General features: G+C 36.8%; 3 protein-coding genes across 7 annotated transcripts in view; all 3 read right to left on the reverse strand.

Moving 5' to 3' along the window:
* LOC306856171 (receptor-type tyrosine-protein phosphatase alpha-like) overlaps positions 1-9,128 on the reverse strand; it is a 32,750-nt gene extending 23,622 nt beyond the window's left edge. Inside the window, exon 1 of the mRNA XM_079395252.1 lies at positions 8,786-9,128. The gene's annotated coding sequence lies outside the window, so the exon portion shown is untranslated. The remainder of the gene's footprint in view (positions 1-8,785) is intronic.
* A 448-nt stretch (positions 9,129-9,576) lies between these two features.
* Positions 9,577-20,703, reverse strand: LOC306855898 (isocitrate dehydrogenase [NAD] subunit beta, mitochondrial-like). Of its 2 annotated transcripts, none has more exons than XM_079394849.1 (11): positions 20,598-20,703; positions 19,789-19,962; positions 17,569-17,689; positions 17,362-17,422; positions 17,137-17,269; positions 15,905-16,038; positions 15,726-15,828; positions 15,492-15,638; positions 15,264-15,358; positions 14,786-14,846; positions 9,577-10,484 (listed from the first exon to the last, which is right to left on the reverse strand). In XM_079394849.1, the coding sequence occupies exons 1-11, from the start codon at positions 20,640-20,642 to the stop codon at positions 10,407-10,409; spliced, it is 1,152 nt and encodes a 383-aa protein (XP_079250975.1). In that variant the 5' UTR covers positions 20,643-20,703; the 3' UTR covers positions 9,577-10,406. The 2 variants fall into 2 exon arrangements, with proteins under 2 accessions (XP_079250975.1, XP_079250974.1); XM_079394848.1 differs by lacking the exon at positions 9,577-10,484 and adding an exon at positions 10,738-12,122 and having other exon boundaries at positions 20,598-20,688.
* Positions 20,598-25,130, reverse strand: LOC306855897 (P2X purinoceptor 4a). Of its 4 annotated transcripts, none has more exons than XM_079394847.1 (12): positions 24,696-25,130; positions 24,460-24,607; positions 23,538-23,609; positions 23,234-23,306; positions 23,022-23,118; positions 22,795-22,875; positions 22,545-22,686; positions 22,305-22,441; positions 22,122-22,215; positions 21,955-22,020; positions 21,240-21,335; positions 20,598-21,077 (listed from the first exon to the last, which is right to left on the reverse strand). In XM_079394847.1, the coding sequence occupies exons 1-12, from the start codon at positions 24,833-24,835 to the stop codon at positions 21,057-21,059; spliced, it is 1,167 nt and encodes a 388-aa protein (XP_079250973.1). In that variant the 5' UTR covers positions 24,836-25,130; the 3' UTR covers positions 20,598-21,056. The 4 variants fall into 4 exon arrangements, with proteins under 4 accessions (XP_079250973.1, XP_079250971.1, XP_079250972.1 ...); XM_079394845.1 differs by having other exon boundaries at positions 20,916-21,077; positions 24,433-24,607; positions 24,696-24,983; XM_079394846.1 differs by lacking the exon at positions 20,598-21,077 and having other exon boundaries at positions 21,094-21,335.
* Positions 25,131-25,544: the final 414 nt, after the last annotated feature.

The raw sequence follows: 25,544 nt of genomic DNA on the forward strand, positions 1-25,544 counted from the left end.
ATTATCCTGCTGGAAGTAGCCATCAGAGGATGGGTACATGGTGGTCATAAAGGGATGGACATGGTCAGAAGCAATGCTCAGGTAGGCCGTGGCATTTAAACGATGCCCAATTGGCACTAAGGGGCCTAAAGTGTGCCAAGAAAACATCCCCCACACCATTACACCACCACCACCAGCCTGCACAGTGGTAACAAGGCATGATGGATCCATGTTCTCATTCCATTTACGCCAAATTCTGACTCTACCATCTGAATGTCTCAACAGAAATCGAGACTCATCAGACCAGGCAACATTTTTCCAGTCTTCAACCGATCAATTTTGGTGAGCTCGTGCAAATTGTAGCCTCTTTTTCCTATTTGTAGTGGAGATGAGTGGTACCCGGTGGGGTCTTCTGCTGTTGTAGCCCATCCGCCTCAAGGTTGTGCGTGTTGTGGCTTCACAAATGCTTTGCTGCATACCTGGGTTGTAACGAGTGGTTATTTCAGTCAAAGTTGCTCTTCTATCAGCTTGAATCAGTCGGCCCATTCTCCTCTGACCTCTAGCATTAACTGGATGTTTTTCCCTTTTCACACCATTCTTTGTAAACCCTAGAAATGGTTGTGCGTGAAAATCCCAGTAACTGAGCAGATTGTGAAATACTCAGACCGGCCCGTCTGGCACCAACAACCATGCCACGCTCAAAATTGCTTAAATCACCTTTCTTTCCCATTCTGACATTCAGTTTGGAGTTCAGGAGATTGTCTTGACCAGGACCACACCCCTAAATGCATTGAAGCAACTGCCATGTGATTGGTTGATTAGATAATTGCATTAATGAGAAATTGAACAGGTGTTCCTAATAATCCTTTAGGTGAGTGTAGGTGTGATATTACTTTTCTAACCAATCAGGATTATAAAAAACATGCCACAAAGTTGACTGAATGAAGTACTGTGCACTTCCCTATCTTGAAATTGGCTAAACTGATGACTAGGATTAATTGTTCAGTCCTAGACACGTACCAGAGGAGTCATGCTTTAAATACAGCTACACTAAGTCTCAAGCCTGTGGGCATATCAAAAGAAAATAAACCAGTCATAAGACTGCCATTTCCCTCTTTCTACATGCTTTACACAGTATACGGCAAAACCATCACAATAAACAGTACAGCTATTATATGAACTACCAACCTGTCAGGCAGTGAACAGGTGTAATGCATATTCTGTATGTCTTTAGAAATCAGAATTTTCAGAAAATAAAGAGTTGCAAACACACTCTTTATACACTGTATGTAATTATTTTCTGAAGTGCAATGCAATGGAGTGTCTTACAAGAAAATCTCAGTTTTTCTACTTCTATTCCACATTTAATTCAATGTGTTACTGGCCAATTATTTGTGAAATTTCCTAGCAATTTCTGAATGAAAACACCAATTTCTGCTTCTACACCAATTTGTTTTTTCAGGTTACACTGCAGCTGAGATCGGGTCAAGGAAACTGGTCTTACATCAATGCAATGGAGGTCCTTTCTGTAGCCGGAGAACATTTCCTATGGAGAGATAATGGGTATCTGTCTGTCCCCATTCACGGTTTATTAATACGCTGCTCTGCACCCTGGAGGAGTGTGCAGTGTGACAGGAAAAATCTCAATGCCCCTCTTCATCTCCCTTAAAACTGGGACAGCCCAGCGGACAGGCAAGATGACACTGCATCCGCCAACATCACAAGAAGAACCCCGATGGCGTTTCACAACACACACAACCCACCATTCCTGCAAAACCTACTGAGCACCGCTTCCAGCGAATCATTCAGAAGAGGGATCGAATGATTACTCAAGTTACCGGATTATAAAATAGCTAAAGGCGAATTTTCATTCTCTAGTAAATTCACACCAAAAAATCTCATGAAACAGAAAACAGACTCTGATGAACACAATTTACCATGTTTACTCATAATTCACATATTTCCCACCAAAATCAGCACAGAAAATTCAACAGAAGTTCTGTCTTGGCCTGGCTATACCTACTTTTGTTGAAGAGTTCACCAAAATTTGATCTGTGTGAGATTCTATCTTGGTTTGGCAGTTCCTGGGCCTAACTTGAGCTCTATGATATTGTTTTAAATATATATTTTTCTTTCATAAAAACTAATTATAGTACATGAAAAGTTAACCCTGTTTAAAATAGTTCCTTTTTAGACTTGAAAGTAAATATTCCATTGTTATGAAAACATTTACTTCCATAATGTGATGTATTTTTGAATGGTAAAATAAGTCCACGATATTGGAAATTAAGAAAAAAATAAGTTTATAATAAATGTTTTCAAATAAGGTTTTCAAAAAAGGTGGTTTCAAAGGTTTGTGGTTAATAATTTTTTTAAATTAATGCTTTTATTTAGCAATGATGCATTCAATTGATCAAAAATAACAGTAAAGACTTTAATAATACAAACATTTTACACAGTAACATTTTACACAGATGAAATTAAGCAATGTTTAAGCACCAAATCGATGTCTATCAGTCATCAGCGATGGGTTTATCGGCCCAACCCTACTAGCCGGGACAACTTCTTTATGTTTACATACGTGACGCAATGACGCAGTGCCATGCTCGAATATCCCGCGAAAACCTACCCGTACCACTCAAAGTGGAAAACATTATTATAAGCTAACCGTTGTGAATTGGGCTAAAGTAAGGTGATAGTTTTGAACACTGGCTGGTTATGTACTTACTTGAATTGATTAAAATTCAGCTTTGTCATCAAAGGAATAACTTACATTCTAAAATAAATTTAAATAGAATAGTTATTTTAAATAAGAATAATAGTTCACAATATTACTGTTTTTAACTTATTTTGATCAAATAAATGCAGCCTTGGTTAGCATAATAGACTGCTTTCAAAAACATTGAAAAATCTTTCTGACCCCAAACTTGTCAACTGAAGTGTATGGTTTTTGTATCACTTGAGATTATATTAGCTCATATGTCTGTTTAACAGCAAAGCCATTAGCAGTGACTTTAATTTTGACACTCAAAATAGAAAAGGCAAGCTTAAGAAAAATCTGCAAAATAAAAACTGGTATGTTGGTTAACCTGAGAGTCACATACGTTAGCTAGAGATAAAAATCCCTGATCACTCACACAATATGACTTGAGAAATTCTGTGCAAAGTACTGATATCAAGGTAAATGGATAAGTTGAACCCATCTAGGGGGAGGGGGTGGTGTGGTGTATTGCCAGCAGTCTTGTGTCAGGGTTTCCCAGAGAATGCTCTGGTCTAGCCACATCACACACAGAGGGCAGGAAGTGGCAAAGATGAGGTCAGTAATTTAGCACAGTCAGACTGAGCCACAAATACAGTGGATGTCCGAAAGAGCGCTCTCACAACTCATGCACTCAGATTTGACACAGAAACTGAGGGGAAAAACAAACAACAACATAAAAAATGGGTCATGATTTACTCCCCCTCATGTCATTTCAAACCTGTATGACATTCTTTCTTAAACAAAAGGTACAATATCCTGGCTCAGTTTTCAACATAATTAAAGTGAATGAGAGCTAGGGTTGTCAAGTTTCAAAAGGGATGCAAAATCACCAGATAAAAGTGGTTCCCAGGACTTTTAAGTCTTCTGAAGCCTAACAACAGTTTTTTTGTTATTCATTGCTATTTTTTAATTCCAGTGATCTGTTCATTTTCTGTCTGATTTGTGAATGCTTTTTCCAGAGAAGCTTTGTAAAATCTGATTTATTCAAACTCATTCATTTTCATTCATCAAAAATTCACAACCTTTTACTTTACACAAAAGAAAGGCAGTCACATAGGTTTAAAATGTCATGAGGATGAGTAGCCTACTTTTTTACATTTTTGGGTGAACTGTCCCTTTAAGACAACATTTACTCCATTACTCAAAGCAACAGAATTCACTTCCTATCAAGTCATTAAACCCGATCAGCCTCAGTGAAATGTCTTGCAAAATCTCCCAGGATCCATCGCTAATATAAACTGGCATGCATTCTGCCTGGGCCCTTGTGCTTACTGAAAGTTAGGAGGAAAACAACGCCCAAGACGCCACCCTCTCCACTGATCCAATGGCTTATCCACTCTGACATCTGTAGTTGGCTAAACTGCTTCTGAGGACAGGACTTCAGAAGTCTCACTTCAAAAAGCAGATGAAAAATTAATAATCATAGAAACTGGATCAGAAGTTAATCATGCCAGAAAGAGCCTTCAGGTCTGTTAGAATGCATTATTATTCTACAAACAAATTGAACATCATTTGCAATGCTTAGAAAGGAATAGTTCACCCAAAAATGAAAATCTGCTGAAAATTTACTCACCCTCAGGTCATCCAAGATATAGATGAGTTTGTTTCTTCATCAGAACAGATTTGGAGAAACTTAGCATCACATCACTTATTCACCAATGGATCCTCTGCAGTGAATGGGTGCCGTCAGAATGAGAGCCCAAACAGCTGATAAAAACATCACAATAATGCACAAGTACAGGACTCAACCAATTAACATGTGGAGACATTTAGCTTTTCACTTCACATCTGTTCTGATGAAGAAACAAACTCATCTACATCTTGGATGGCCTGATGGTGAGTACATTTTCAGGAAATTTTCATTTTTGGGTGAACTATTCCTTTAAGACTCTGTGACTGGATTATCACAAAACAAATCTCTGCAATCAGCGCAATCAGAACGCACGTGCATTCATGTCTATTCTGCTTTACTTGACAGTGCATGTTATGAACGCATTATGATTGGAATGGATATGATGATGCTTCACACAGAGAGTAATTACCAAAAATGGGCATGTATACTACAAAATAATCTCAGGATATCATTTAAAAAGCATCATTTTAAAAAGCATTCAGAATGCACTTTGTTGGAATTGTGTCAGAATGTATGCAAAATATGACCTAATGCCTGTGATAATTACACTGCAGGTATTGCTGTAATGCCATCTAACTACTTAGACAGCTGGATCATCGCAAATGTTAAGCTGTGGGAGAACTACAGGCGTCATCTCTTGCTGCTCTGCTTGCCAAAGGTGCAGGTCTATTTCATAACCACATTGCTTGCAGGGAGAAGTAATAACAGGTCCAAACAGGACGAGTCGGTAGAGAAACCCAAGCAGGGTGAGACTAGACCAATGACATCAAATAAACTATGACACCAGCTGAATTGTTAAGAATGCAGAGAACAAAATGTACAAACTATGTTTATCTGGTTTGAAGCAAACTAGGAGCATTGCAGGATTTCATACAAGCTTTTTCATATTTGCATGTCCAAGCACTGCATAGGTCACAGTAGGTAGCCTATATAGAAAAGAATACTAATAGAGTTTTCATTCCATGCCACTGTCGCATTTGGCTTACTCTATTGAGCCTCAATATAAATGCATCAATATTTCTTTTAAGATTCGAATTCTAATCTGTGCAGTACACTCTCTCTGCAGGGCTCGCAAAATCGCTAGCCCGACGTCCCGGGGCTATTGTGTTTTTCAGTCAGGCTACCAAAATGTATCACCGCCCTGCATTTCCAAAAAGCCTGTCTTATGTTTAGATTGACCTATGTTTTTACGCAGCAAACACAAAGAGTTGTAAATGTGAAAGAAGTTAATGTCCCACATAAAAAATATAGAATGCTATAGTGGTTTTGAATCATACTATAGTAAAGTACTTGAATTAATTTGTTGTGGTAATTCTATAGATGCTGTGGTAATATAACAACTATAGTAATACAAACTAATTACTTTACCCAATACTGTACTAAGTTTTCTACAACTATAGGGTATACTACAATACACTATAGTTTACTGTAGTAAAAACTAAAGTATACTACAATATACAGTTTATATGTTCACTATAGTTAATACTACAGTATGCTGTAGCATTCATTAAAGTGTTGTAAATACTATAATATATACAGTATAACACACTTTACTATAGCATGGTTCAAAACACTATAGTATTTTTTCATGTGGGGTGCCTTCTAAAAATCTAAACAATTTAGACAGTGATATTTAAGTTTTAAATTAATATAATAATTCATATGTTTGACTTATTCCTTTTCATAAAAATGATTTAAAGGCTGAAATACCTTTTTATAAGATTTTTATTTTTGTGAAAACCTGTATCTGGATTGTAAATCATGTCATTTTACTTGTGCAGCTCAGTCATAAATTGCCTTAAATTGATTTTAAAAAATTCAGCAGATACCCTGTACATAGTAAAATAAAACACTTTCCATGATATTCGTTGATATTTGTGTATTGAAAATGTTTTTGATTGACATTTATGGTCTTTTTTTTTATTTGGGCTAGTTAAATAAATTTTCGGGCTACCAAAATCTGAAGAGTACCTGCCCGAAGGACTACCAGGGATTTTGAAATTTTGCGAGCCCTGCCATGGTTCAACAATAACCAGCAAGCATAAATATTGAGGTGCACTGCATCAGCTAACCAAAAGTTCTCTCACACATTCAAAACATACAATATAGAAAGTCTCTTTATATAGACATTCAGCTCCTTCATTTATTTGACAAATGTGACCATTCATACAAGCCACATACCCAGTGAAAGAGACTAGCTAGTGTGATGAGTGACTAGATTTTCAATTCAGTATTTACTAGGCATGCTAGCACTGCAGTGGCATGTAAACTATAACTGAGTGGAAGCAAAATAGAAAATGGGCGAATTTGCATGTCAACTTATTAGCAAGTGCAGACAATGAATAGCGCACTTGACTGGACGTCTGAGTGACATAATTCCTGTGTTTGTGTCCACAAAAGCTCTCGACCTATACCAGCTCCCCCGCGTTCCCCCTCATCTCCACACACAGCCCACCCTTTGAAAACATGTAGCGACAAAGCGCTGATCAACATGTTCACTTTCAGCGAACGCACTGGACTCCCATTGTTTTCCCATCCGTTATTGTTACAATGTTTAGAATGTATCCAGTCTGGAATGATTAATATTCCTACAATGTATCCAGACAGAAAGAATATGCATATCTAGTCTATAACCATTAATAGTTACAATTGATCCAGTCTGAAATCATTCATATTGTTAGAGTGAAAACAGTCAGTTGCTCACTCCTAACATTACAATACATCCAGTTAGCTAGCATTGACCTGGCTGCAATTTACCAGCCTGGAACCATTAACAGTTGCAATTTATCTAATCAGAAAACATTCATATTTTTACTAATAAGAAATTATTGACATTGTTACAATACATCAAGTCTGAGACCATAATATTTTTTAGAATATAACCAGTGAAAAATATTAAAATTACAACTATGTACACGTATAATGTACAATGTAAATGCTACATTAAATCCACTCAGAAATTGCTACAATGTATCCAATCTGATTAAAAAGTCGTGACGTATTGTCAAGTATGGTGACCCATACTCGAAATTGGTGCTCTGCGTTTAACCCATCCAAGTGCACACACACAGCAGTGAGTAGTGAACAAATGCACACACACACACACACACCGTGAACACACACCCGGAGCAGTGGGCAGCCATGCTGCGGCGCCCGGGGAGCAGTTGGGGGTTCGGTGCCTTGCTCAAGGGCACCTCAGTCGTGGTATTGAGGGTGGAGAGAGCGCTGGACATTCACTCCCCCCACCTACAATCCCTGCCGGCCGGGGACTCGAACCCGCAACCTTTCGATTACGAGTCCGACTCTCTAACCATTAGGCCACGACTTCCCCATTATTATTATTAGGATATATATATATATATATTTATATATATATATATATATATATATATATATATATATATATATATATATATATATATATATATATATATATATATATATATATATATATACATTAATAGTAACAGTTTATCCAGCCAGAAATAATTCATATGGCTACAATTTTCCCGTCAGATGTTTTTCCCGGAAATTATTTAAATTACTACAGTGTATCCAGTTTGAGATAAATATTATTATAAAAAACTAGCCTATTGACATTGAAACAACGTATCTAGCCAGTCTGTGAACACTGATATTGCTAAGTAATGATAGATAACCAGTCTGAAATAAATATTGGTACAATATCCAGTCTAAAACCATCCAATATTTGTTACTATTTACCGAGTCCGTTGTCATTTATCCTGTTACACTGTATCCCGTTATACAATGATTAATATTAGCACAATATCCAGTCTAGAAGCATTAATATCTTTACTATGCATCCAGCCTAGAACCATACACGTCGCAACTATTAATCAAGTCAGAAATCAGACTGCTACAAAGTACCCCGTTTGGGAATTATTATTTATTTTTCCATCCAGTCAGACATCACTTATATTTTCACATCGTATCCAGTCTGAGACCACTAACTCTGACACGATGCATCCAGTGAGGTATCTTCCTTGATGATGTCTCATTGTATCCAGTCAGAAATCACGCCTGCGTTCTGGCGCACAATCTGCCTGACTTCCACTAAAAGCTATGCGTGTCTCTCTTCCCCTCTCCCTCCCTTTTCTCGGCAGACCCCCCACCCCCCAATTTTTCCCTCCTTGCAACTAGTTCGGCAAATGTTCGCGTTGCTTCAAACATTATTGGGTGCGCTCCCAAGACATCCTTGCGCGGTGCGTAAACGTTGCATTAACCTGCGCCTGGGTCTCGGATGTGCCACAAAGGGCTTTGCTTTCTTTGGCTAGACGACCCACTAATGTGACAAAACCTGAGTGACACAGGGGATAGATATCAGACAAACTGAGGCGATGAACAGAAGTTTGCGCTGTTAACATACTCAGAGAAGCAGCGATGTAACTCACCTTGACAGCCCTGTCCCGCACAACGGAGCCTGATTTTCCAGATAAAGTGCGATAGTTTTCCACTTCCCCGGCCCCTGTCTCCACACCCCAGGAACCTAGAGTGTGTTCGGGGTGGGGGGCCTGGGTGATAGGAATGATATCGGACAGACAGCCAATTCGGAGTGGGGCAAAGCAACGAAGTCGCTTACTGGTATCCAAAATGCATGTCTCGGGAAGTCTTAAAGGTGTGCGTTAGCTTTCCGAAAAGCCTATATTCCTGCCTTCTCCGCCACACGGGAATCAGTATCCCACGATTTGCTCGTTGTATCCGGGCGCGTCGCTCGCCTCCTAATCCGCCATGTTGTGCCCCTGCGCCTGGAATGGGAAGCAGCGGATTCCCAGGCCAGGCCCCTCCTCTCCTCTTCCCACGCAGAGACGCCGCGACATCTGGCGGACGACTTGCTTCCAGGAAAGGGGGGATGTACGAGAGGCGCTTAGGTGCAATGTGCCACCCTGCGGCCCGTTGTTGTATCGCGCGTTAGAGAGCAGTCTGATACAGGTGTTCAGGCCAGGGATTTGGTGATAAAAAAAAACAAAAAAAACAAAAAAAAAAATCATCATGCTGATACATTATGTTAATATGTCAAGGTCTATTTCATTTAAAATTCATATAATTTATCTCTGAAAAAAAACAAACACCCCCACCCCCCTCCCCCAGGATACATGGGATGGGGCACCAGGCTGTTAAAAGTCATTTATATATTGATTTTTTTTTATATATATTATAGAAAAAAATAACCATTCCATTTGTTAACATTAGTTAACTGTATTAGTTTAACATGAACATTGAGTTCAACATTTAATACATTGTTAAAATCAAAAGTTGTATCTGTTAACATTAATGACACTGAGCTAACATGAACTAACCATAAACAATCATATTTTATTGAAGTAACAATAAATACTGTGCAAAAATACTTGCTTATTTTTGACTAACTTTAATTGGATCTTATTGTAGTGTTAACATTGAGACTAAATATTTTCTGGGTGGGAAACTTTGCAGTTATTAATGAGAATGTTCAACATTTTTAAAAGGAAATATTCTCTCTAAACTATTACTTTGCACTGCATAATGATTTTATGAATGATAAAAGCAAAAAACTCATTCTTGTTTTTATTATATTCTGGCATATTCCTTGTTTTATTCTACATTCTATTTTCCTTATTATCTCTCTAGTGGGAGTGGTATCATTTATGTACAGCACAGATAATAGTGTAATAATATTACTGAAAAATACTACATGCTTGCCAGAACATTCCATAACATTTTATTATTGGTAATGTTTGAACAGGTTGCATTTTCAATTAAGTAATAAATGGCTGAATGAATATAACTCAGTTTTTAAGCAGCATCATAAAGCAATAGTCTGGTACATCAGTGGTTCTGAATGGAAACAACATATGGATCTTACAACACTTGTGCTCTATTGTAGATTATGTGATAGTTTCAAAGTTAGGCCACTAACAAGGCTTGAGGCAAGGCAATGTGAAATGCTGGACCAACAGAGTTTGACGCTGAACAATCAGTGCTGCAGATTGTGTTTAAGATGATATTTGTGGAGCGCTGGGGTTAGAGCCGGGTTTAGACGGCCAGATTAGAGATGACAGCCCTGGTGAACTCATCGCTTGCCGCGTAGCCTCCCAGGTCTGAGGTGCGAACCTACACCAAAAAGAGCAATAAAATATTAGGCCTATACATATTCTGCTGTCTGATCGCATGATGTAGTGCACCTAAAAATATATAAATGTACAAAATCCATAACTAACAGTTTTTCCTCACACACACGCTTCTCGACATTCAGCACTTTGAGTATGATGATTGTTATTTTGATTTACAGTGTGAATGTTAAATGAGGATGAAGGTCTTCAAACAAGGCAAGTAATCCACATTAATAACAGTGACTACAAAGTAACACTTTTCAATCCTTTTGGTTTTACATATTTATTTTTGGCATTGAAAAGAATAAAAATTCACATTTGACAAAACATTGGTCAGTTCATTTAAAGCATGAATAAACCTTGAGAAATCGGTGCAAATTAAAATGTGTGGAATTCACCTTCCCAAACAAAGAAAGAGGTATGAGTGAAAATACTAATACTGCAGGTGCTGAGCTTAGAAAAATATGAAGACAACTAGATCAGTACCACAATGACTGAGGTAAGTTTAAAAATGCCTGAGAGGCAGAGAGATATCATTTGCCTTTGATATCAGTCAGTCATCATTTCCACAGTTAGTCAGCAACGGCACGGAGCAGACTTTCTGCCAAGAACATTTGCATCATGAAATGAAATCAATAATTGCCCATCTGACTTATGACAGCAGCAGATTTGATTAGGGATGTTTACATTAGTAACATTAAGAAGGGGAAAAACACCGCTGGCACTTCAGGCTCAATATGCCAAATGGCTTTTGCAAACTTGCTGATAATCAAATTCACTCAGGTCCTGGAATAACAAAGGCAGTTCGACAAGGACCAGCCCCAAATAGAGATTTTATAAATGGAGGAATAAGAAACTAAAGTTATCTATATAACTAAAACTTAAATTTAAACTTAAAACTGAGTGAACAAAGAAGCAGAGTAAAGCAATGTCAGACATACACTACCATTCAAAAGTTTGGGGTGACTATTTCAAATAATTGCTGCTCTTTTGAACTTTCTATTCATCAAAGAATACCGGGGAAAAAAGTATCAGTTTACACAATAATATCAAGCAGCACAACAGTTTTTAACATTGATAAAAATAAATGTTTCATAAGCACCAACTCAGCATATTAGAATGATTTCTAAAGGATCATGTGACATTCAGCTTTGCCATTACAGAAACATTTTTTTTATAGAAAAGTTATTTTTCACTGTGATGGTATTTCACAATTTGACTGCATTTACTGTATTTTTTTTTATCAAATAATAAAAAAAAAAATAAAAAAAAACTTTTGAAATCATACCAACCCCAAACTTTTAAACAGAACTGTAATTCAGGTTAAAGATTCATACTGTGACAAACAGAAATTAAAATAAATGTACATGGATGCATTAAAAGAAACAAAAACAGAAAACATTAACCAGCAAGAAAAAGGAGAAACATTAAATGGGAAAGGGGACAAAAAAAAAAGTAGGATATGATAGGGCTGCTTTGAATCGTTTTTGAACATATTGAGATCAGAAGTGGCATGTATAGGGTGATCCAGGATTGACAATGGCAAGCATCTTCAAACAGTCCGATGGCGCAGGTTGTCCACAACCGCATGGACAAAGTCACCAGTGGTGCTGTAACCCCCTAGGTCTCGCGTCCTCACCTGGGACACACACACACACACAGAGACAGTCACATACACCCAGAATGGGATGTGACGGCAGAGGAGGAAAGGTGGAGAAAGGGAAGGTGAAGACCACATCAGAATTACTGGACAAGCACAAACCTGAAGCCTAGAGTTTGACTGCATGACGGAGTTTGTATTAGGAGGAAAAGTTTAAGAAATGCCAAAGCTGAAGCTGAATGTATATACTGAGGACGTCTGTGTCAGTGAACTGAATGTATGATGATAATTCAAGACCCCATGAAATCAGATTTGGTATTTTGCGGGTTTCAGTTCCTGTGTGTTACCGCAATTCCTTCATTATAACTAGCAAGAGTCAACCATAAATGTCTTCATTTGTGAGAATGCTTGAACATTTCCTTTTTTTTTTGGTAACACTTTACAAAAAAGTAACATTAATATTACTAATCTTTGCTGTTAGTTAATACAGTAGTTCATTGCTTGTTCCTGCATTAACTAATATAAACAGACACATTTTAAAAATTTATTCATAAATGTTGAATATGACATTAAGCTTAATAAATACTGCAGAAGTATTGTTAATGTTAAAACTGTAACAAATGAGGCCAACATTTAACATTTTAAGGCTAAAAAAGTATTTTTTTTACCAAATGTTGGATTGTTACCAGCGTCTAGGGATGTAACGGTATGAAAATTTCTCATCACGATTATAGTGACCAAAATTATCACGGTTATCAGTATTATCACGGTATTGTTAAAATGTGCTGGAGATGTTCAAAAAGTACCAAAAAATGTTTTTTTTTTTGAAAAAAAAAACAAGTTTTATACTTAAAAATCAACAAACAGCAAATAAAATGACTTTTTGTTTGCATAATCACTAAAACAATAACATTACCAATGAGGTCTGGATTTTAAATGACAATTTGACTGACACCAGTTTAATAGCATGTTCAAATAAATAATGTAAATGTTCAAATAAAGCTTTGAAAAAGTTTCATATAAAGGTAAACCTCACATTTCAGCCTTTAAAGAAAAGAGTTAAGTCAAAATGATAATTGATTAATAAGGGGAAGGGGAGAAGTGGTGTGTGGCCAAGTATGCTGACCCATACTCTGAATTTGTGCTCTGCATTTGACCCATCCAAGTGTACACACAGTAGTGAACATATCTGCTCCATAAATAATTATATATATCTTATCTGAATTGTTTAAATGTGTAGAATCCACATAAGCTTGTTTTTCATCAACCGGTTAAAATTTACAGCAGGTCATGCAAATTTGGTCCGTTTTTTGGCCAGGCAGAAACTGCACACAGACTGAATGTAAATAAGTGTCTGTAAATCCAGTCTCTGACAGCAGGTGGCGCTTTATATGGAAAAGCTGAATTACAGCTGATTACCTGAACTCCATGAACAAAGCAGTATTGTTTTTAAGAACACTTCCTTTAGGTATTACATGGAGCTGAGATGAAAACAAAATGCCATCGAATCGTTTCTGAAGACAGTCAGATCCTTCAGAGGTACATTCATATAATTAATTCACTGATATATTCATTTGTATAATTCCCTCAGCACTCTTTTAAAACCTCCCAGCTTTTCCGCCCTGTTTTCACTCAGAATGAAACGCTGCTGTGCGCTCGTGACACTGTTACACTCTGCTTTATGATGGACAGTATTTATTTATCCGGAGTTGTTCAGATCGCGGTAATCGAATACGGTTTTAATGATAATTAAAATATGAAACGGTAATACTAACCGTGGGGAATTTTATCATGATTTATCGTCAAACCGGTAATCGTTACATCCCTACCAGCGTCATGACTAAAATTAAAAACTATTTCATGAGGTCTTTAAATAAAGTAAAGTCGTGACGTATTGTCAAGTATGGTGACCCATACTCGAAATTGGTGCTCTGCGTTTAACCCATCCAAGTGCACACACACAGCAGTGAGTAGTGAACAAAAGCACACACACACACACACACACACACACACACACACACACACACACACACACACACACCGTGAACACACACCCGGAGCAGTGGGGGAGCATTTGGGGGTTCGGTGCCTTGCTCAAAGGCACCTCAGTCGTGGTATTGAGGGTGGAGAGAGCGCTGGACATTCACTCCCCCCACCTACAATCCCTGCCGGCCGGGGACTCGAACCCGCAACCTTTCGATTACAAGTCTGACTCTCTAACCATTAGGCCACAACTTCCCCATGAGAATGAGATGACAGTCATAAAATATAAGGAAAGACGATGTCTGATAACCAGCAGAACTTCAACCCACAAAACTAAGCAAAAAGCCCCAATTGTCCATATAAAACACAGCGGGCTTCATCCAAAGTGTTATACAGAAACAAAACTAGATGGGCTAAAACTCTATTTATTAAAAGTGTTCGAGGGTTAATTATAGTGTTGCGTTTAGGGTCATTCATGCCAAGCCAGATACAAAGGAAAACCAACCAATTAGGATGAAAACCAATACACCAGGAATATACAGACTTCCATGCATAAATATCCATCAACAACAAACTGTGCATCTTGAACTCATAGAAAACACACCTACACTCATCTTCTCTACATTGTATGTAAGCTGCATAGAGTTCTATCAGCCACAAAATACATCTTTCTCTCCCATTCAGACTTGAACACACAAGCACACACAACCATCTCTTACCTTGCCCTGCTTGATGACTTTCTTGACAGCCTCAGACACCATGTTTGAGTGATATTCAAGACTGAAAGAAAAAAAAAAACCCACACACTTCAATAATCACCAAGACTGGTCAAAAGTTTAGAATAATTAACACAGCTTTAAACGACTTTGAAAGAAGTCTCTTATGCTCACCAAGGCTGCATTTATTTGATCCAAAATGCAGTTAAATCAGTAATACTGTGAAATATTACGGTTCAAGCAACTGTTTTCTATTTGAATACATTTTTAAAAAGTCATTTATTCCCATGTAAACATTAAAATGTAAACGGGTGTAATGTACAAGGCAAATCCAGATAACAAACTGCTTGAATTAAATCTGAAAACCATGTTTAATCGGAACAAAGTGTCAAAACAGCAATTAATGGTACAATTTAAATGTTTAACACAAGATATGAAGTAAATATGGAATATCAATGCTGGATAACAGTTGGAAACTCACTTGAGGTGTCTCAGCATGTTGGATGCACTGAGGAGCATAGCAGTAGGGTTGGCGATATTCCTGCCGACAGCCTGAGCGAAGGGATGTCTGGCACCCTGATTGAAAATACAAGACAGGAATCACTGTTAAGACTTCATACACACTGCAAAGCAGTTTATTCTAAATCTGAAACGGTTGCAGTTCATGTATAATGAATAAAGGAATGAGAAACAAGATTTAGACACCAACCGTTTCAAACACGGCATATTCTGCACTGTAACTCTCGCCTGGAACTACGCCGGCTCCACCCACCAGTCCTGCTGCCAGGTTATCAATGATGTTGCCATAGAGATTTGGCATCACTAGCACATCAAACTGATAAGGATTCTGCACCAACTGTGGGCCACAGAACAGTATGTTAATCAAATATATATAGGCCATTCTAATAGCTGTTCATTAATAATAAAAGCCTAAAAATAATACCTGCATGCAGCAGTTATCAATGATGATGTTTTCATATTTAATCTTAGGGTAAAGTTCTGCCACTTCTGCACAGCTCTGCAGGAAGAGACCATCCCCGAGTTTCCTGTGAAGATAATCCGAGATGAGCGAGTCTGCGTGTTGAGATAAACTGTATAGTGAAATAATCCCTTCATACTTACATAATGTTTGCTTTGTGGACAGCGGTCACTTTGCTGCGGCCTTTCTTGGTGGCGTAGTCAAACGCAAATTTAGCGATACGGCGAGATTTCACCCTGGTGATGATCTTCAGGCACTCAACCACTCCTGAAACACTCTACAAACACAGAGGTGCTCATAATGTAGATGTAAACTACAGTTTTTAAAAACTAATACTTTTACTAATGCATTAATGCAATTTTAAAAATGCATTAAATTGATCAAAAGTGACATTTAAAAAAAAAAAAACTTGTTACAAAATTGTTCTATTTCAAATATACACTGTTCTTTTAGCATCAAAGCATGCTGAAAAAAAATACATAACAGTTTTCACTAAAACATTAAGCAGTTTTTGACTGATAATAATAAGAACTGTTTCTTGAGCACCAAATCAGCATAGAATGATTTCTGAAGGATCATGTGACACTGAAGACTGGAGTAATGGCTGCTGAAAATTCAGCTTTGGATTCAAAGGATTAAATTACATGTTTGAATATTAAAACAGTTATTTTGAATTGTAATAACATGTCACAATTTTAATGTTTTATAACATTTTGATTAAAAAAATTCAGCCTTGGTGACATCTTTAAAAGACACATTAGTGACATCTTTAAAAACAAACTTACTTTTGCAGATTCTGTTTCAGAAAGACACAATAAACTATCATAATATTTGTGTTAAAAGCACAAGTAGTAGAAAGGGGTTTACATTGTCTATGGCTACATTGATTATGCTAAATAAGATGTTTGTGTTAAAGGAATAATTTGAACTTTTTGGGTGAAATATCTCATTAAGTCACCCTTATGTTGTTCGAAACCACTGTACTATTTCTTGTAAACGAAAGGAAAATATCAGATTTTTATTTCATATCATGATAGTTGATAACCACATCTCTTAATATAAAAACAAGATGACACAAAGCATCATAAAAACTTATATGATGTGTGTTATATTCCAAAGCAATATGTCAGCTGTGTGAGAAATGGAACTAAATTTAAATCCTCTTCCAGATGTTGATTCTTTCAGTCCAATATGCAAATCGGATTAACTATTTCATCGCGATCAATTGGTGTGAAATAAAGTTTCATTCAAGAAATTAACACTGGTTCTCGAGTTCAACTGGTCAGCAACCCACAGGAGAAGATTATCAATACCTTAAATACTGTAACAAATCTGCACCTCAATCAGAAATAAAATATGCGAGCACAACAAGTACCTCATGCTCCAGAGAGCTGTATTCTCCCTCCGTCTGCTCCCGTATGATAACCAGATCCAGGTTATTGTGGCGGGTGCTGTATCCAGGCAGACTGTTCACATGAACCACATTGGCAAACAGGTCCAGCTTTCTCCTGTACAACATCCCACAAAAAAAATCAATTAATCAATCAATCACAAACTAGCAGGAGAACCATGATCAATGATAATAATATCAAAGTACCACCTCAGTCTCATCTCATATGATGCAAGTTCACCCTTGTACTCCATAGGAGTGTGAATCTTTCCTAAGCACAGAGAGAATTAAAACATTTATTTTAACTGCCAAATTAGCATTCGTCAATACATCAATATATAAATAAGCTTGCATAAATTTAACATGTTAAACTGACAGCCAAAATATTACAACAAGACTAGTAGTTAGAAATGTTACCCTTGATGGCAACTCTGTTGTTCTTCATTGAGGACAACACCTCTTCCAGTTTCTCCTCACTGGCCATGTTCTGCACCTCGCTCAAGTGAAACTCTTCAAACTCCACAGGAACATCAGCTGCCTAGAGAGTGAGGTGAAAAGGGCATTAGGAACAAGAGAGATACAAATATATGGAATGAGAGAGAGATGAGCTGGAACACAGGATGGAGGAGAAGGCTACTGAAGGTTTGAAGTTTAACCCTATAAACTAAAGCCTATTATATTGTATTCAGGTTTAAAGGCAAGGCAAGGCAAGGCAAGTTTATTTATATAGCACATTTCATACACAGTGGTAATTCAAAGTGCTTTACATAAAAGAAAGTGAAATAGACATTAAAATCAATAAAAACATGGAAATAAGAATAATAAAAACAAGGAATTTTAGAATGATATAGAAAATGATTTAAAATAAATTTAAAGAAAATGATTATACATAAAATATATTGCAGTCAGTTCGGACATATAGCACAGTGCTCATTCAACAAATGCACAGTTAAACAGATGAGTTTTGAGTCTTGATTTAAATGTGGCTAATGTTTTAGCACATCTGATCTCTTCTGGAAGCTGGTTCCAACTGCGGGCCGCATAATAGCTAAACGCAGACTCCCCTTGTTTTGTGTGAACCCTTGGTATTTCTAACTGACTCGATCCTAATGATCTGAGTGGTCTGTTCGGTTTATATTCAGTGAGCATATCAGCAATATATTTAGGTCCTAGGCCATTGAGTGACTTATAAACGAGTAAAAGTACTTTAAAATCAATCCTAAATGTAACTGGAAGCCAGTGTAAGGACCTGAGGACTGGTGTGATATGCTCAGATTTTCTGGTTCTAGTCAGAATCCTGGCAGCAGCGTTCTGGATGAGCTGCAGTTGTCTAATGGTCTTCTTGGGAAGGCCGGTGAGGAGACCATTACAGTAATCCACCCTGCTGGTGATAAAGGCATGAACAAGTTTCTCCAAGTCTTGATTGGAAACAAAACATCTAATTCTTACAATATTTTTGAGATGATAGTATGCTGATTTAGTTATTGCTTTGACATGACTACTGAAACTAAGGTCTGTCTCCAGAATTACCCCAAGATTTCCGACTTGATTTTTCGTTGTTTGACCCCTAGAGTCAAGGTATGCATTCACCTTGAGAACTTCATCTTTGTTTCCAAATGCAATGATTTCAGTTTTCTCCTTGTTTAACTGAAGAAAGTTCTGGCACATCCAACTGTTAATTTCATCAATGCATTGGCAGAGGGAGTCAATGGGGCTGTAGTCACTTGGAGATAAGGCTAGGTAAATCTGGGTATCATCAGCATAGCTGTGATAGGCAATTTGGTTCTTCCTCATTATCTGACTTAGTGGGAGCATATACAGGTTAAACAAAAGCGGTGCAAGAATTGAGCCTTGTGGGACTCCACATGTCATGGCCGTCCACTTAGACTTATGCTCTCCTATACTCACATAATAACCTCTCCCTTCTAAGTATGACCTGAACCATTTGAGTGCCATCCCAGAAAGCCCGACCCAGTTTTCCAGTCTCTCTAAAAGTATGTTATGATCGACAGTGTCAAACGCAGCACTAAGATCTAGTAGTACCAGCACTGATATTTTGCCAGAATCAGAATTTACGCGAATATCATTTATTATCTTAATGAGTGCTGTCTCTGTGCTGTGATGTGCTCGGAAACCAGATTGAAAATTGTCCAGGTATCCATTTGACTTTAAGTAGTTGTTCAGCTGATTAGAAACTACCTTTTCAATAATCTTACCTATGAAAGGAAGATTTGATATGGGTCTATAGTTGCTCAACATGGTGTTATCAAGATTGCGCTTTTTCAGAAGGGGCTTAACAACTGCAGTTTTAAGGGAGTTTGGAAAAGTCCCAGAAAGAAGTGAGGCGTTCACCACTTCTAAGAGATCAGCTTCTAAACAGTTAAGCACATTTTTGAAAAAGGATGTGGGAAGTGTGTCAAGATAGCAGGTTGAAGATTTAAGGTGCTGTACTATTTCTTCCAAAATTTTGTTATCAATTTCTTTAAATACACACATAGTCACTTCTTTTTTAAATTGCGGTCGAATCTGTGTGACCTCTGCATAACTTGAGGATGTGCCAATCTCCTTTCTGATATTATTGATCTTCTCAGAAAGTTTACTTGTGTCTGAAAAAAGACTGAGAAACAGCATCAGTACCTTGAAAACCTCTTTGACAGCAGTCATCAGCTCAGGTCCAACTCCATCTCCAGGGACCATGGTGACCTTGAAGGTGCTATCAGCCCTCGCCGGGGGACTCTCTGAAACATTCTGACTGGAGGTCAAACTCAGAGAGCGAGCGCACAATGGCTGCAATCGGGCACCACTCAGACCCTGAGGGGTCAAAAATGATATCATGAAGATGGCTCTTATTTCTGGAGTGTCAGATACTTTTGATACATAAGTTGAACCACCTGTATGGTTTGAAAAAAAGTGCATTACGGGTGGCGACAGGTCAAAATATGTTAGTCAGGCCAATTAATCAGCCATATATATACACACACACGTATGCATGTGTGTATATATATATATATATATATATATATATATACACACACACACATATTATATATATATATATATATATTTTTTTTTATCTTAAGTTTCCTAGAAAACATCCCCTTGCATTAATTCCCAAAACTATCAGCCCTGACAATATTCAGGTATATACAAAATGATAAAGGAATAATACATAAAACATGTTCAATGACATATCAATGTATTACCATATTGTTTAAATCTCTACATCCAGAAAATTTCTAATGGACCTCTCCTGTGAGATGTCCTGACTTTTTTTTTTTTACCATGTTACAATGTTACACCCAGTGTGTTCCAGTCCAGACTTGCCTTTACGCATCTCAATAACGCCGTTCGTTTCCCAGTTAATCTGTGTATTTGACCGTGACAAACAAATTTGGGATGTCACTGTAAACTATGAGCAAATGACAGAATCGTTTTTCAAGACTCACCTTGGCCAATGTTACAAGACTCCCTCTCAACGCGGCCGCCATCATGCATTAACGGGAGGAAAAAGGTCGCTGTGATCTTCCTCCTGAACTAAGAACATTGGTGTGTGTGTTTCTCTACTGACCTCTACTGGATACAAGCTTTACTCGTAGTGCTTCTCGACCAACACTAGGGGTCCTCGGTAAACTTCCAAGGGGGAACAAACGACAGCTTGACAGTCTAAAACATTAGTACAGTATTTGCTTTTTTTTTGCCCCCCTTTTGGAAGCTAACAGAACCCACATGACCTAAAGCCAGCAAATAAATAAATCACACTGATAAATTTATCCAAATTATTTTTTTTATTTAACGTATTGCTCTGATTGTTCATTTGGAACTGTATTTGTAAACCTGATAAATACATTAAGGTTGTGATGAAATTTGCAGAGTATTAGTATTGAAGGTGGTAGCCTGAAGATCTTCTATGTTTCTTCATTGGATAACTAATTGAAAGAAATATCTCATGTTAGTTTCTTGATAACAAAATAACTATTATGAGCCACAAGAACTACTTTAAATAACCAGTTACTGAAAGTTACCCAGGTGTATATTAAAATACAAAATGTATATATATTTTTTTAAGTTAAGTGTAAATAAATACTCACAAGTCCAAAGTCATCAACATATGTATATTTCTGCTCTTTGTAATGTTGCTTTCTTGTCATTAATGTCAGGACAATCCAATCACAAATAACATTCACCTGAAATGGGCCACAAGTCTGTTATACTCACCATGGCTGCATATATTTGATTAAAAAAACACAGTTATATTGAGAAAAATTATTGCAATTTAAAATAAATGTTTTATATTTGAATTTGTGCTGACAAATGATTAATCGCATCCAAAATAAAAGTTTTTGTTTACATGTTTGTGTACTGTGTATATTTATTATGTATATATAAATACACACACATGCATGTATATATTTAAGAAAAATATGTTATATTTATAATATAAATTATATGAATATAAATTTATACATGTAAATATTTTCAAAATATAAACTGTGTGTGTGTATTTATATATACATAATAAATATACAGTACACAAACATATATTATGTAAACAAAAACTTTTATTTTGGATGCGATTAATCGTTTGTCAGCACTAATCTGAATATTTTAAAATGTAATTTATTCCTGATTGCTGCGGAATTTTCAGCAGTCATTATTCCTGTCTTCAGTGTCATGACTCTATATATGCATAGTTTGAGATGTCACTGAAATATACACCAAAAAGTTTTTACTGTATTTTCACTAGCTCATGTTAGATCTAATTTTTTTAATTATTGTATTCAAATGAGTAACCGACATACTTACCAGGCCTAAAAGTGCCAAGCCTGCACCTATATTCAGAAGTGTTGGAATGATATTAAATTTTCCTGCCTGTATTAGAAAACAAAAGTACATAGTATCATGTGTGTTAAACGGCTAAGTTAATACTAACCTGCATAACTTATAACATTAGAAAGAATAAAGTGTCTCACCTGGCCAAATACCAAGACATCAAAGCGAATACCATAACCCTTGATAAGCGTCCTAGTCTCTGTGCCATCACTGTCCTTGTAATATTTAGCAAATCTGTAGAAATTTAATCAAACGACACTCATTTAAGATGCAACCTCACTTCCTTTCAGAAACCACTTTTACTAAGTGCAAACACTTCCTACCTGAAGTTGTATCCGGGGGCCACGTTATTTTCAGGGTCTTTGTTGTCCAGTCTGCGGAAAGTGTAGAGAGGTACACACCAGCTCTGTGGCATGTCAAGGTCACAATCCCACCGGATCTGCACTCCCATCACACCCCCCTAACAAGAAGGGGGAAAAAAAAGTGCACAAAATGCTATAAAAAAAATTCTAATATTAAGCCACTTTAATTCATCAATGTCAGATAAACACAAAGTCTCTAACATGGACAGCCATGGTCTGAAAAGCCTCTCCAGCCTCTTCAACAATGCCTTTGAGTCTGAATATAGGGCAGTCAGGGTCTGTCTTACGGCTGAACACGCATTGTGTCAAGTAGGAGCTATTTATATTTGGTAGGATATTCCTTCTGTAAGGACATAAGGAGCATGTTTCATTCAGTTAAAACATTGGCAGACAATTCATCCACTTTTTTCAGCCATCAAAGTAAAAACAATAATGCATTTAAAAAGCTTACTTGTTGAAATTAAATTTGGGATAACGAATGTTATTTTTTATGAGCACAGTGAAGTTTTCAGCATCTGCCAGAAGTGGTGGACTGAGACGTCAAGAAGAAAAAAAAACAACTTTACCAACATTACATAGTTTCAAATCTAGAGAAAAGAAATCCCACACACACATATACATACACACACATATATACATATACATATATATATATATATATATATATAATGATTTTACTTTGGGGGTTCAACAATCTTCTCTAGAGGACACCAGGACAGTACTTCACAAGTCTTCACTGTGTCATTGTAAGGGACACATCTACCAGTCCGAACACCTGAAAAAAATAAAATTCATTCTTTTATTTATATAAAATAATGTTTGCTGTCTAAACAGATGGGATTGCAAAGATCATAATTCACAGTTAGTGTCATTTAATGAATGAGCCATACCATCTCCACGAGCATCATTGAAGCCTCTTTTGCAGTCCCTGTGAGAAGTGCATATGGATGATGGGGTCGGATTCTAAGTTACACAAGTTCAAATGAGATTAAAATACATGATACAAGACAATGAAAGAAAAATTTGAGCAATATTTTCTAATTCTACTATTTATTAGTTTAGCTAACTCTTTCTCTATTATTTCAAATAATTTAATTGTACAATTACTATTTGGTATTTGATTTCAGCCAATAACGTTTGTTTTAATCGGTTAGTGGAAAAAAAAAGAGCACTATGCCTCCCATAATGACTCACCTCAGCACATTTTGACTGTGTTTGATTTGGGGTGATGATCATATTGGTCAGCACAAAGAATGATCCATCCTCCTGAAACGTTCAAAAACACGTGATTTCAAGTAATACCTAAAAATATACTTCCTCATAATTGAATAATGCCATGGCATGAACACTTTTAATTTCCTTAAAGACATTCACTTAAATGTTAAATTACATTCACTGCCATCAGTAAACAGTATGATCAAATGTTTTATGTGCACTTTTGATAAAATAAAACAAGTAAAAAGAAAAAACAAAAACAAGTGTATGAGACACTTATCAAGCAAATGTCTTATTTCAAATAAATTATATTGAAATCATTAATTAAAATCTAAATACCAGGAGAAACTCAGCACCACTGTTATTTAATGCAGCATACAGCTGTAAGCAAATTTGTATAGGCAAATTTTGTGGTTTCTGCACTCTTTAAAACATGTTGTTTCTTGAGCAGCGCGAATATTAAGTTCAAGTTCTGAATACAAGTCTGCTTTCAGAAAATGAAGAAAACATTTTTAAAGTATATAATCATTAATTTCCTTAAATGGCTTGAAATTAATCAAGTTTAATTATTTGACAGCCTCTGTGATTAAACGACTATGAAAACAAAAACGTCTCTAATGTAAGAGGAAATATATTGACTAAAGTCTGAATGACTTTGAACCTATAAAAGTTGAAAACCACTGGTTTAAGAAAACTTGTTACACCCAAGATTTCCCAAGAGACTCAAAATCTGTATAGCCTATATTCCAAAAGATTGCACACAGCCCTTGAGTAAAGAACACAATGCATGCAGGTGCAGCCATATCCTCTTCATAGCCCATGAAGGTGGTGGACCCAGTGAGGTTAGTAGGCATTTAAATAGTCTAGCCTGTACCTCCTCTTGGTCAAATCGACGGACTACCTGCGGTGGGATGATGTAGTCAGCCACATCCCAGATCCGTTCACCCAACTCGGTGGTGTTTGTTACAGCAATGCCTTTCACTTTGGTCGTGACAGAGCTGAGGACGGTGTCCGTGTCCTGGTAGCCTTTCTTAAGAACACACACATACCTGAAATCAAACAAGGAAGTTATTTAAGAATGCGGTTTCATTATACTGGAATGTAAACTGTGCTCTTTATGTATTTATTATAACTTACCCGATGACATAGGCTATGACTAAAGCTTGAGTGAAACGGTTCAGCGTTCCCACTTTCTTGCTTCTTATCACCAATAATTTTGACGTGTAGTAGTCGAAAAAACACTCACCTACTGAATCACAGCAACCTTTTTCGCTCATTATGATCGCTTGAATGAAATAGGATACTCCTATCTACTTTTATTTCCCTTCCTGTCACAAGTTTTGTAGGATATGTTAACTTTCCACGACGCCGCAGTGCGGTCCAAACTTTCCACACTTCCCGCTGAATGGTCGTTTCACTTTCTGAGACTGAAGATCATTTACTAATCAAGAACAGTTTTAAAGGAATAGCTGACATTTTGGTCACGATTTACACTGAAGGTGGTTCCGTTTTTCCTTTCGCCCATTTTTAGAGAAATGATGACGCTGCTGTTTTCTGCACAATGAAGTGAACGGTGTCCAGAGGAAACAAGGTTATGAAGTAGGCTACCACTGACCTCTCACTTTACAGCAGAATACCACTGCACACAAATTAATTAAGATCATTTTATATAAATTATGTTATTCCTGATGATAACAAGTGAATGTTTACAATGAGCCTCTCAAACCAAGTAATAATTTAACAAAAATATATCCAGCTATTGCAACTCATGCCCATTATTTCAGCTTTTCTGAAGCCATATGATAGCTTTTTTATGAAAAATTAACTGAACTTTTAGTTATTGTTCCATTTTTACTTTCTTTTCCTCATAACAGAAAAACCACAAAGCCCAACAAGTTCAGTCGAATGTAGTACTATATAAATATGGAAAAATTAATTCGAGAAATAAATCTATATAACTCTTGTAGAGACAGACGAGGGTAAGTA

Source organism: Barbus barbus (genome assembly GCF_936440315.1).
Source record: "Barbus barbus genome assembly, chromosome: 36".
Lineage (NCBI taxonomy): Eukaryota > Metazoa > Chordata > Actinopteri > Cypriniformes > Cyprinidae > Barbus > Barbus barbus.

Bases quoted from the DNA above. Each gene is read 5' to 3' on its own strand.
- LOC306855897 (XM_079394844.1), bottom strand. From the start codon at position 24,835: ATGAGCGAAAAAGGTTGCTGTGATTCAGTAGGTGAGTGTTTTTTCGAC. The intron at 23,610-24,432 runs GTACAGGCTAGA...TGAACGTTTCAG, and splicing joins GTCGATTTGACCAAGAGGAG to GAGGATGGATCATTCTTTGT. The intron at 22,687-22,794 runs GTAAGCTTTTTA...ATGTCCTTACAG, and splicing joins CCCAAATTTAATTTCAACAA to AAGGAATATCCTACCAAATA.
- LOC306855898 (XM_079394848.1), bottom strand. From the start codon at position 20,642: ATGATGGCGGCCGCGTTGAGAGGGAGTCTTGTAACATTGGCCAAG. The intron at 17,270-17,361 runs GTGGTACTTTGA...GATGTTGTACAG, and splicing joins TCATATGAGATGAGACTGAG to GAGAAAGCTGGACCTGTTTG. The intron at 15,359-15,491 runs GTTGGTGTCTAA...ATTTTCAATCAG, and splicing joins AATATGCCGTGTTTGAAACG to GGTGCCAGACATCCCTTCGC.